The following is a 12,756-nucleotide window of genomic DNA, read 5'->3' as shown; positions in this document are numbered from 1 at the left end:
GCCATTTTAGGCCCAGTACCGTAAAAATTGAAGGTTCCCCTTTGTCAGCGAACAACATGTCAAAATGTCTAAGCCAAAGATTGAAAATAAACGAAGATTTGTGCTGTTGCAGAAGATGGTTGCTGTTGCCGAAGATGGAAGTTTGGTGATGAGCTTTGTCTTTTATTCATGTTGATTGAGGTAGTGTTATTTAAAGTACATAATATCGTTTGAAGTCATATTTCAAGATAGTTCCTGTCGCCAGTTTGAAAACTGGTCCTCGTTCCGGATACAAACCTGTTTTATTTTTCTGCATTTTGCAGGTTATATTTCTAATAATATTGTTTATAATAATGTAATTTCGAGTACTCACGTCACTTCAGTCTATATTGGTGAGCACTAGTGTTGCACTATAACTTTATGCACAGATGAAACAACAATTTTTGAAAGGTAATTTACCATTCAAAACAATTTTATTTTTGGACGGCTTTAAACATGCTATATTGTACCTTAGTCAGGACCGTACTGGCCAGAGATTGTGAGAGTCATCGACTTTGTTTCCTATTTTTATATATTATCTTCTTCAATACGTTATTAATTAATATGATTTACATATTTCGTCTAGATGTGGTAGACAGAAAGTAAAAACCTCATACAAAATTTTATAAGACAAGAGCGCCATCACAAAATACCTAAACCTGTACGTGCTCTTCTAACTGAAAAAGTTTAGGAAAAACTGGTCTCGAAGATAAAGCTTCATGAAATATCGGTCAAAATTCATAAATTAATTAAAATATATATTCCTAAACAAAAAAAACGGCCCATTGTACAATTCATAAAAGATTTTATTTCTTTTTAAAATTTAACAAAAAATTATTCATATTTAAACTTACATTTTATTAAAACTTACAGCTTTTGGTCAAAAGAAGTACCATAACAGTCAAAGACACAATATGATTGTTCTAGAATGCATTGTACGTGATTCGAAAAGGTTTGCTTGTTGATACTGAATTGAATGATTCAAGAAAAACATGTACGTTGTTGAAGGTAAAATTTAAGATAAAAAAGTAAAAAACTTGTTTTTAGTGTCATGTACTATATTTGTAGGTAAAATAAACAATAGGAAAATAATATATTTTTCACTATTTATTATTGCTGATCTATTCTCTCATACTTATATGTATTTCTTACAGTAATCGATTTTTTTTATTTCGAATTAACGTGTCTCGACATCTTTGGTCATTGACACGGGAGCAAAGGTTTACAATAATACCTACAAGTACATACAGACTTTAAAATAGTAAAGTATAACAATATTATGTAAATTATATTATATTAAACAATTGTGTAGTCTTTAAGAAGTCTATTAGGCTCTTGAGTCGACTTGAAAAGTTCAGAAGTTCTTTTAAACTGTTGGTTATATTGTTGGCAATGCGAGTGGTCTGATTTTTAGTGTTGACATTATGTGAGGATGTGCTTGACGGTAATAGGAATCTCGTTGCAGTGGGAGTGTGGGAGCATAACTCTTGGTCTGTAGAGGACATAAGATGAACGTGTGTGTCCTATCCTCAATCTTCATATTGCTATCTTTCTCTCTCTCTCTCTCCAATGGCGCTACAGCCCAAATCGGGCCTTGGCCTCCTCCAAACTATGCCTCCAACCTTGTCGGTCCCGCGCCGATCTTCTCCAAGTTCTCACGTCTAGCAAATTTTGCGCGTCCGCTACCACTTCATCCTCCCATCTTTTCCGTGGCCTTCCTTTTGGTCTTGCGCCCTGCATTTTACTATCAAGGACTCTTTTCGGCAATCTTTCCGTCTCCATTCTTACTACATGACCAGTCCAGCGAAATCTCTGAAGTTTAACGAATTCTGAGATCGGTGTCTCTTTGAACAGTTGGTAGAGTTCATGGTTATACCTGGATCTCCATATTCCGTTTTCGTTAATAGGTCCAAATATCTTTCTTAGGGCTTTTCTTTCGAAAACTTCCAGTTTTCTTTTTGTCTCTTCTGTCATCACCCATGTCTCGCATCCATAACATACTATTGGTCTGATAATAGTTTTGTAGATCCTGATTTTCGATCTCCAGTGTGTGTTTTTGGAGCGAAACACATGATCGAGTGAAAAATAAGCTTTGTTTCCCTTTACTATTCTTCTTTGGATTTCTGGTTCTTCTGTTCCATCCGTGTTTAATGTAACTCCTAAATATGTGAAACTTTCTACCGTTTCAATATCGTCCTCTAATTCCGTTAACATTTTTGTCTTTTGAATATTTATTTCTAGTCCGGTCTCTTTTGCCTTTGATTTTAATTGTGAATATATTTCTGCCGCCTCTTCTGTTCTGCGAGACATGATGCTGATATCATCGGCATAGGCGGCAATCTGTATTGATTTATTTGTTAGGAGATTACCTCTTCCTATATTCAGCTGTCTTATCACATATTCCAAGATCAGGTTGAATAGTGTCGGTGCCAGCCCCTCTCCTTGCTTTAATCCTTGGGCTATCGTAAAGTTTTCAGTGAGCTCATTTTGGACTATGACAGTTGCTATTGACGAATCCATTGTTGTTTTTACCAGTCGGATGTATTTTTGGGGGATATTAAAGCTCTGCAATATTTGATATAACTTTTTCCTATTAATTGAGTCGTAGGCTTGCTTGAAATCTATGAATATATTGTGGACGTCAATGTCGTATTCCCACGATTTGTTTAAGATCCGTTCAGGGATGCTAGGGATAAATAGCTGTTAACATTAGGTTGTATTTCTCTGAGCTTTGTATCTTTGGTGATCCAAAGTTTCTGCTACTTGCCTTGGATATTCCTTTTGAATTTTGGTTTCATATCTTCTTAGAGCTGTATATTGTAGATGAGTAAGTTGGATGTAGATGCTTCTTTTGCAGCGCTGTCACTCATCTCATTTCCTTAGATGCCGATATCAGTAGGCACTTATATTATTGTTATTGAAGTCCCTCGGGAATTGTGGAGATGGATAGATTCTAGTATTTTTTGCACTAGGTGATTATTGATTGAAAATATTTTTTAAAGAATGATTTGCGGGTCAGGAGTCGATGCACAGAGCTACACTTTGATGATTATTAAAAGGGAACTCGACAGCTTTTGAAATACTGAAGAGTTCTCCTGAAAACACGCTACATTGGAAATTTGGTATTGTCCTAATACTGTATCAACTGTAGTGACAGAACAATTACCTTCATCTGCGTTTCGGGATGCATCGGTATAAAGAACCTTATCATAGTGGGATGTATTCACAATATCCTTGAAAGCTTATCGAAAAATGATATTATTTGATATTATTTGTTTGTTGCTTATTAAATTTACAGAGGGAAGTGTTTAGGATACTGATTTTATAGATGCAAGTGTTTGAGATAATTTTGTGTCTTGGCACAAGGGTTGTAGGATCTGTGGGATTGAAAGTATACATCTGGGCGAGTGTACGAGTCCAGGTCTTGGCGAAGTCAGAAGATTAAATTCAGGATTAGTTGGATTCGATAAAATTCTGAAAGTATAAGAAACGAGTAGTCGCTGCCTCCGAAGGTAAAGGGGGAGTTCATGAGATTCACAAATGAGACTTTCAGGGGGACTGGATAGTAATCGATTTTAAACGTTTAAAAAATACAGTACACATACGAAACATTCTTTAATTGAATATATGTAGACGGTTGCGTTTGGATTTAATTTGAGTCTCTTACCATTCTATTACACGTGTTTCTGGGTTTACCCGTCATCAGAGAGACTTGTAAGAAGACTCAGACCAAATCAAAATACATCGAGTAGTATGGCAATTATAGGAAAAATATTATATTATAATTACCAGAGTATGCTTTTAGCAACCCAGGTCGACATGACGTCATTTTCGACTAGAATAACAGCAGCTCCGTCATCGCCAGGCGATGGTGGAGTAGTGATCGAAGCGATCAAACTAGTGGAAATAAAATTATCCAGGCTTTGGCCGAACTTTTGACCGAATGCATCTACAAAGGAAAAACTCCTAAATGGACCAATGCAGTCATTATTTTATTACACAAGCAAGGAGACATAACAGATTTAAAAATCAAGAATCAAGAATGAATTTCATCAGATAATGTTAAAAGCATTGACAGAATGCCGAATAGAATAATCAAATAAATTCTGTATACAGAGAGGAGTACGACAAGGAGACACAGTCTCTCCAAAGATTTTCACGACGCTTTTAGAACATACTTGTAAGAAGGTACATCTCAACGAGCATGGTATCAACATAAGTGGAGAGAAACTCAGTCATTTGAGATTGACAGATGACATCGTCCTTATAGCCGATCGTATGTATGATGCAATAATAATGTTTGAAAAATTATATCCCGCTTCCTTGGAGGTCGGACTAAAGATTAATATGAACAAGACGCAAATAATAACTAATCTGGTTCTAAATCGAAATATTACTGTTAATGGAAGGGATATTGCGCAGAATACATCGTATAAGTACTTAGGACATGAAATTTGGTTGGGCAGAGATAACCAGCCATGTGAGCTCCCACGTCGCATAGGATTAGCCTGGCAGCGTTTGGTAAATTAAACTATGTGTTTAAATCGGATCTACCCATATGCCTCAAAAGGAAAATCTTTGACCAATGTGAGTTACCTGAACTCACTTATGGAGCGGAACAAAAAAGGTAGTGAATAATATTCGCGTGACTTAGAGGGCTATGGAGCGCCAGATGTTGGGTGTCTCTCTGCGGGACCGCACCCCAAACCAAGAAATACGTCGTAGAATAAAAACGGAAGCCATCAAAAAAATCGCGTCGCTAAAATGGAATTGGGCAGAACACGTCGCCAGATTACCAGACAACCGATGGACAAAACGTATTGTCGAGTGAAGACCACGACAAAAACCAATACGGAGCAGAGGACGCCCACCAACCAGATGGACTGACGACATGAAGCGTCTTAGCAATAACTGGATGCAAGCGGCACAAGACAAAGACAGATGGAACGCGCTGAGGGAGACCTGTGTCTAGCAGTGGACGCATACAGGTTGATGATGATCATGAACAGCAAGCGTAAAGTACACACGCGCCAAAGCTTTTTTATTTTTGTAGTAAATATACAACAACCTCCGGGTTCGATTCGCGGCACTGACACCAGAAATTTTTCAATTTCTAATTTAACTGAGCTGCTACCGTTCTTCGGAGAGCATGTAAAGCTGTTGGTGCTGGATATGTAAGTGGCCGATAAGTCATGTCAATCTGAAAACCCTAACACTAGACGTTAGCCAGAAGATTACACACACCTTACTTACAGTATGAAAAAAATTCTGTCACTGAACGTACAATTATACAAGTTTTCTTCTTTAATAGACATTGCTAACAGAAATATTACACGGGGGGATTCAGTTGTTTACATTCTTATTTCCAATGTATCCAAATCTAGTTGGGAATTGTCTGTCTGCACAACTATTCATAAAATTCTACAACAATCATATGATATCAACAATTGACTTTAATATTATAAGCAATTTTGTTTAAAAAACAGGCACTTACAATTACAAGAACAAAAGTAAAACATTCATATATTCTCACAATATAAATTTTTATATAAATTATTTTAAATATTGATTACTGCTTTACAACCAGATCTTTCTCTTTTAGTAAAATATGATATTAAAACAAGGCAGTGGTTTTCGGTCAGAATTATAGTCGTTTTTTTTTATTTTTTTAACGATATTTCAGGATAGCAAGAATTGCAAATACCACATGCGCAGTAACCAAACTCAATAAAATAAACAAAGGCTATTTGTGAGTTACTCATCAACACGTGTTGTTAACTTCGGTTCACTTCCAAACTATTTGAGTACAGTGTTGTCATGTAATAAAAATATGTAAAGTAATAATAAATACAGAATCGGCAACTTATAAAACACTAGCGTTTACCAGCACAAGCATTTAAGGGGTTACATAGGTCTTGTTTTTTTTTAATCGATTAATTTTTTATTCCATATAAAAGTATAGTATTTCAAGAGTATTCACACCAAATTTGAAGTAAATTCGAGCAATATTACCGAAGTTATAGAGATTTGAATGCCGCGCGGTCGGTTGGTGAGCTCTCAGTTTAAAAAGTTCAAACGTGTTTTTCTGGAAACTTTGCATTTTCGAGATTTTCCTGAAACTTAGCACAGTTCATCTTTATAGTACTGTTTCGAGATTTAACGATGGGATTTTCAATCGGTCGACTCGTTCTTGTTTTATACGAAAAACATGTTTTAAAAACGATGAGAATCGGAAAATACTAAAAAATATGAAACGAAAATTAATTCAAACTTATTTAAAAACTTTAAACTTCATTTTTTAATCCCTTAATATCAAACCCTCAAGTTTCAGCTCACGTACCGATCGCGCGGTGTTCAAATTTCTATAACTAACGGTAATATTGTGCAAATTTACTTCGAATTTGGTGTGAATACTCTTGACTTTTGTATGTAAAAACAAAAATAAATCGATTTTTAAAAAATACAAGACTTATCTACCCATTAACATTTAATTCTTTTATTATACAACAAATCTAAGTCGAGCCGCTAGTATTAAATAGGCGTCAGCAAGAACGGTCAATGTATTGATGAATTTCAAACTATTGGTTTTATAGCATTAGTGTAGAAGTACTTGTGGGTAGTTACAGTATTGTCAATTCTAGAAATATGTCCAAAAATCTAGGAGTTACGGTGCAGTAAGTCTTACGCATGCGTTTTACGCAAGCAAAGATCGTGCATTGAATGCATACGACAGAACAACCGGTTGTTAACTTATACAAACGATCATATACAAACAAGTTTATTTATCTTAAAAGAACAAGAATTGGATAAGATGATTTTGAAAATTTTGTTTGGTAGCTGCTAAAAGACTAAAACTCATGAAATATCGTTAAGAAACTATAAAAAGAGCTACATTTCCTAAGAATACTCTTCTTTTTCTTCTTCTTTTTATGTAGACATGACTCTGTCTGTTTTTCAATCTTCCAGTAAGTTGTCGTTCCATCATTTTCGTGGTCTTCCTACTGATCGTCTTTCTATTGGGGATTCTCTTTCCGTCTTTACTACTCTATTTGTTGTCGTTCGACTTATATGATCGTTCCATTCTACTCTTCTATTTCTTACCCAGTTCTTCATGTTCCTCACCTTGCATCTACGTCATTTATCTGTATTTCTAGCTCTCTCCCATAGTGTCTAACCATCAATTTTTCTAAGTGTTTTCATATCTATTGTTTCTAACTCAGATAGAATAATTAACCGAAAATCAACAATAACGCGTGATAAAAGAATAGAAGTCAAATAACCACGTCTGTTTCTCGATGGCAGAAGGTCACGGTTGAACTCAGCGTTGTCTATAGTATATAAAAATAAATTTATAGTATATAAAATAATATTATAAATTTAACAATTATTTTGAGCGAAAAATGAATTACATTATCATTCTAAAATTCACTTTAATGTAATAAATAGCTGTGAAACTGTATCTGGCAACAGCGCTAGGATATTTACATTTTAAGCAGTAGATAATTATCTAAACCATCCGTCTTTGAACACTTATAACCGTCACAGTTCTTCATTAGTTCTCGTTTTTCTAGAAAACAAGATACTGGTGCGTCATGCATGAGTGAGGGGAGTAGGCAGATTGAGACCCTGAACTCGAACATAACCATATCCCTCTTGGTAATGGCTCCAAAATGGGTGCCCTGGGCGAGTTTATTAAGTTCTTCCCGAGAACTTAGTTATTTTTCATTTAACACTCACATGCGTGGTAAATTTAGTGTTGCCATATTTTGGTACGTTTAGGAACGTTAAAAAACGTTTAAAGGGATATTCGCCATTTCCTAATGTTCATACATTTCATATAAACGTTTTGATTTACATGATATACATTGAATGATGAAAAATGTGCAATGAACCAACATACGGAATTTAACAGGCTTTCTTTTCGTAATCTACATAACAAATTTAAAGCGTTACAGTGTTGCCCTATTCTAGCTTGTAGTATTTCCGGTTGATTAGACAAAAAGAAGTCATACAAATAAGCTATTTTAAAAATAACTATGTATTCTGACTGAAACCTCTGCCTCAAAACAAATCGTGTACAATAAACAACAAATTTATGTACAAATAAATAAATCTGATAAAATTTACCAGTTACTCATATCAAAAAAACAAGCATAAAAAAATAATATCAATATTAAACAAAAAAAAACAGTTATAAAACTAACACAGATTGTGAACTTGTAAAGCTACGGGACAATAGTTTTGTGCTTATTAATTAAACGTAGCAGGAAAGCTCATGTCTACTGTTCGGCTTATCACAAAAAGAATTCGTTGAAAATTGAACTAGAGAGAGACTACGTTATCTACGATTCGAACAACGCTATTTTCGTTAAATATTAAACTGCAGAATGCCTAGAAACGTTATAGGTATATAAAATGATTAACATTTGCTTCTAAAAAGCAAATACTAGTCAACCCTTTTACTCAATTTTTGTTTATTGAATACATTTAAAATATGTGCAAATATTTTAACAGTACAATTTTGATGTTACAATGATGATAATTTAGCGCAAAATTTCTTTCGAAATAAATATTGATACGGCTCGAAGGACCAATGAGTAAATTGTGGATATATTTTAAACTACTTAAACTTGCTGGCTAAACATATTTAGCCAAAAACTTCTTCAAACTGCACCATAATTGTAGTAAGCTCAAAATTTTTCATTACATTAAATGTATTCTGTTTTCTACTTTTTGTCGTGTTATATACCCTGAACAGTTTGAGGTTGGATTTTGAATAGGTTGGCCACTTCTTTTTTTATCTCTCCCATATTTTCTTTACTGTAATCGTTGTGTTTAAGGCTTTTTTCCTCATTCAGAATTCATTGAGGATTTGAGATTGTCTTTAATCGATGGATTTTCGTACAGTTCGATAAAATTATTTAATGGACCTTCTCCGACACCGATTTCCCAATGATTCCTTCTTGTTAAAATCAATTTCTACATTTTCTTCGTACTGCAAGTGCTACCTCTAAACCTTTTATGTTTAGATTGACTTGTTAACTATCCAGGTTTCATTTTGCTATTGTCTTGATACCAATTCAGTTATTTTAACACGTTTTTCTTAACATACTTCTATCTGTCTGCTTGGAAGGAATTTTATGATCGATTTTGATCCAACTTCCTGATGAGCTAGATACTTGAAATTTCAAACATAGCATAAAACTGAATGACAATGCAATATTGTATCATGCAGATTGGAGAAGAATGTTTCCAAAAACAAAAAAATGTGCAAAAGGGTTAAAATTCTACAATTACTCCCTCTCGATCCTAATTTTTATTGGCGTCATCCAATTTTTGAAATAATATACATATACTTTAACAATTATATATATACGAAAAGTATTGTCTTTTTTAATTTCGTGATTCCAAGAATGAACTTTCCTGCTGTAATATTAAGTATCTCTATAATTTATAACACTACCCAATAAAACTGCAGATGTTGACCAGGCCGAGTAGATTAGAAGAATGAAAAGTTCTTGTCGGTTAGTGGATTTGTAATGTAGGAGCTAAAAAGAATAAACATATAATTAGTGGTTGAGGTAAGAATAACTTCTAACGGTTATAAAGCAACAACAGACTTCTATTCTACACATAACAAAAAAGTACAAGGCGTTTTTTTCAGTAAATTAGCTATTAACAAGCAATAGACGTAATTGTTGAGAAAATCGATCGTTTATACATTTCCTCTTTGCATATTTAAAATTGCTCTCCACTTTTTTCGCATTAAAGACGTGAAAACAAATGAAATTCACCGTCAAATTTGTGACAAACCGTTTTGAGTGATGTAATGGTACATAAATGGGTAAAAACGTTTTAAGATAACCGAAATAATGTTCATGGAGAACTGAGTGGACTTAGTTATAATTGTTATTTGATGCAGAAAGCATGATTGCTTAGTTATCAGAGAAATTCCCTCAAGTTTGGCAAATGCTTAAGCTATCAAAAATTATTGAGGGCAAAAAGAATTTTTTTTTTTATTAGAAAAAGATGTCGCATCCACCAAAAGGTTATTAGCGACGGAACAAAATATTTATAAATAACAAAGTTAAACACCTACAGATTATACAAAATGTTTATGGATCTGAGATAATTCACTATATTGTCATTGTCACAGGAATAGTTTTGACCTAGAACCTGTGGTAGAGCGTTTGGGATCTTGTAGCGCTGTCTTTCTTGGTCATATTTACTACAAATTGTTAAAAAGTGTTCGACTGTTAATCGGACGTTCCACCGATCTCATATAGGTGGATTTTTCTTTGTGAACTGTTAGGAGTGCGTTAATCTGGTATGTCCTAGACGTAAACACGCAACCGCAATTTGTTCTCATCTATTGCGCGACGATGGAAACCACTGAGACACATTATTTTTGATTTTATTTAAATTGGAATTAGTTTGAGACCACTCATTTCGCCACAAACACAACACTTTATTTTTAAAATAAGCTTTTAAGTCACTGGAAACACACTTGTCTATCGGCTCCGACAAATCACTTAAAATTGCCTCTCGTGCAATCATGTCAGCTTCTTCATTTCCTGTTATTCCGACGTGTGAGGGAACCCATAAAAATTGGACGCTTCTTCCATGTTCATAAGCTTGGGAAAGCTAGTATTTTAGCAACTTTTCAAAAAGATGGTTCGGAAAAATGTGTTTTAATGAATTTTGACAGATAAAAGAAGCTGTAGCATAGGGAGACGATGGAAGAATCCATCAATGTCCCATTGAAGTATCGAGTTGAATGTTGTTAACAGATTCGGAGTTAGATGATACTGAACGATTGTCTACAGAAGAGTCACTATCTAAGTCAGAAATCTCTTTCCCTAAGTGGTTGTGTAGTTTCTTTTGAAGTTTTGTAAACTTGCTTTTTGTAGATCTATCATTTGCATATTGATAGCTGCTTTGTAAAAGATGAAGTAAACCAGCCATATCAGTTGTAAATTCTTTAACGACGCTAATAGTGTCGGGGGAGCCTTGGACATTATCAATCAGTAAGGACAATTGGTGGAAATTTAAAACGAATGGTGGGGTATGATTATCAATGAAATTTTCAAGAGTTTCCCGTGTAGATTGGACTTTAGATGAGCGCGGTTTTTTTGGTTTAGAGAGTTTGGGTTTTGCAAACAGATTTTCTGATGAAATTGCTGAATCTGAAGGAGGCGTGTCGATCTCACCAATACTGCGTTTTATGGAAGAACTTGCGTTTTCGCAATTGCTATTAGAGTTTTCACTTAGATGATGTGGCTTTATTACATTTGGAAGTACTGGAGCAAACTCATTGGTAGTGACAGAAGTCGAGCTTGTAGTTTTATTTGTAAGATTGGTTGAAATGGTTGTTTCAAAAAATTGTGGTGATGTATCAGTTTTATTAGAACTTTCTGCAGTTGTATCTAATGGAAAAAGAGCTGATAGATTGGAAAATATTGCTTCCGAAGTTTGTGAAAACGGTATTGCCGCTGAATGAGGTTGATTAAAAGTGTTGCTATGAGTAGGAGTATTAGTAGTTTCTTTGTCGTGGAGATTTGTAGGTGTAGGTGATATGCTCGGATTTGATAATGGATAACTTGATGACTGCTGGGTGTTTGGTACCTTGTGTAGTATACTTGTTGAAGCTGTTTGATTTGGTACTTCATTGTTTGACTCGATATGAGTTGATTCTGTTACTGAACTGTTTTTGCATTGGGATGATATGTGTCCTGTATTTTTGCAAATAAAGCAGGTGAGTGTACCTTGTGACAAAAATATGCGGTAAGGTGTTTGGTCGAAATTTATTAGAATAGAATCTGGAATTGGTGATGTTATAGGGCTTATATAAACTTGCCTCCGAAAGCTCAATATGTGACTATATTCGGAAAGAGTCGAGCTAATTTTCAGAAATGTTATTGGGGAAATAAGCTTTAAACCGATATTCTGTAATTCTTCAACTAATACTTGATGAGGAATTGACGGGCAGACTCCAGACAAGACTAGTCTTTCTGCTGGAGAGACAAGTCTTCGTGCTGTTACAACTTCGCCGAGTACTTCTATAGAGCCATGTTGTGTCATGAAGTTATCTACTACGGTTTTGTTTGCCAAATACATGCAGATTCTATTATGAGATAATCTAGATGAAAAAATAATATTTTTTGGGTTGATGATTATACCCAAAGGAATGAGATAATCCTGCAGTTTAGCATTATCGATACAACTAAATACAATTGCTTGGTTCTTACTCGGAAAAGAATGTGAAGCGGCTGAAGCATAACTGTTTGTGATATTCGAACGTTGATTTACTGGACTGGTTAGATCGGAAGGTGTGTTTACATTGTGTGAAGTCATTTTAAGCTGCGGTGGCGAAGGCCTTACTCCGACTCTGGTAAATGAAAAACCAATCGCATGCTACTATAAGCTACTTATAGCAGCTAACCTCACAAAATGATTGTACGGTAGTGTATATTTATTATTTGACGTTTTCTTTTCACAATAATAAAATAATAATTACGTATAGATGACTTACGTAGTAGTATCTAGTAGATAAACACTTTAATTTTAAAAAACTATTTAGTAAAACCACTTGTTTTTATTAAAAACCTAGGAGTACGATATCAGTACAACTTAACCGTACCTTGCCAGGGCCGGTCTCTCGCAAAAAGAATTGTTTAGGTCGCCTATTGGCTTTTCCTAAGCGTTACGGTACTGAGAGTGAGGATTGAATAAATATGA

The 12,756-nt window shown here is 34.6% G+C and overlaps 1 protein-coding gene across 6 annotated transcripts in view; it reads right to left on the bottom strand.

The window, feature by feature from the left end:
* Positions 1 to 8,822: 8,822 nt before the first annotated feature.
* LOC140449695 (uncharacterized) overlaps positions 8,823 to 12,756 on the bottom strand; it is a 189,127-nt gene continuing 185,193 nt past the window's right edge. For all 6 annotated transcript variants that reach the window (XM_072542988.1, XM_072542986.1, XM_072542990.1 and 3 more), the window contains one exon: positions 8,823 to 9,566. Coding sequence is in view for 5 of the 6 variants with exons in the window: in XM_072542986.1 (XP_072399087.1) it covers positions 9,518 to 9,566 (49 nt within the window). In the remaining variant the exon portion in view is untranslated. The remainder of the gene's footprint in view (positions 9,567 to 12,756) is intronic.

Source organism: Diabrotica undecimpunctata, chromosome 9, assembly GCF_040954645.1.
Source record: "Diabrotica undecimpunctata isolate CICGRU chromosome 9, icDiaUnde3, whole genome shotgun sequence".
Lineage (NCBI taxonomy): Eukaryota > Metazoa > Arthropoda > Insecta > Coleoptera > Chrysomelidae > Diabrotica > Diabrotica undecimpunctata.
The sequence above is the reverse complement of the archived record's forward strand: the minus strand, read 5'-3'. Positions and strand labels throughout refer to the sequence as shown.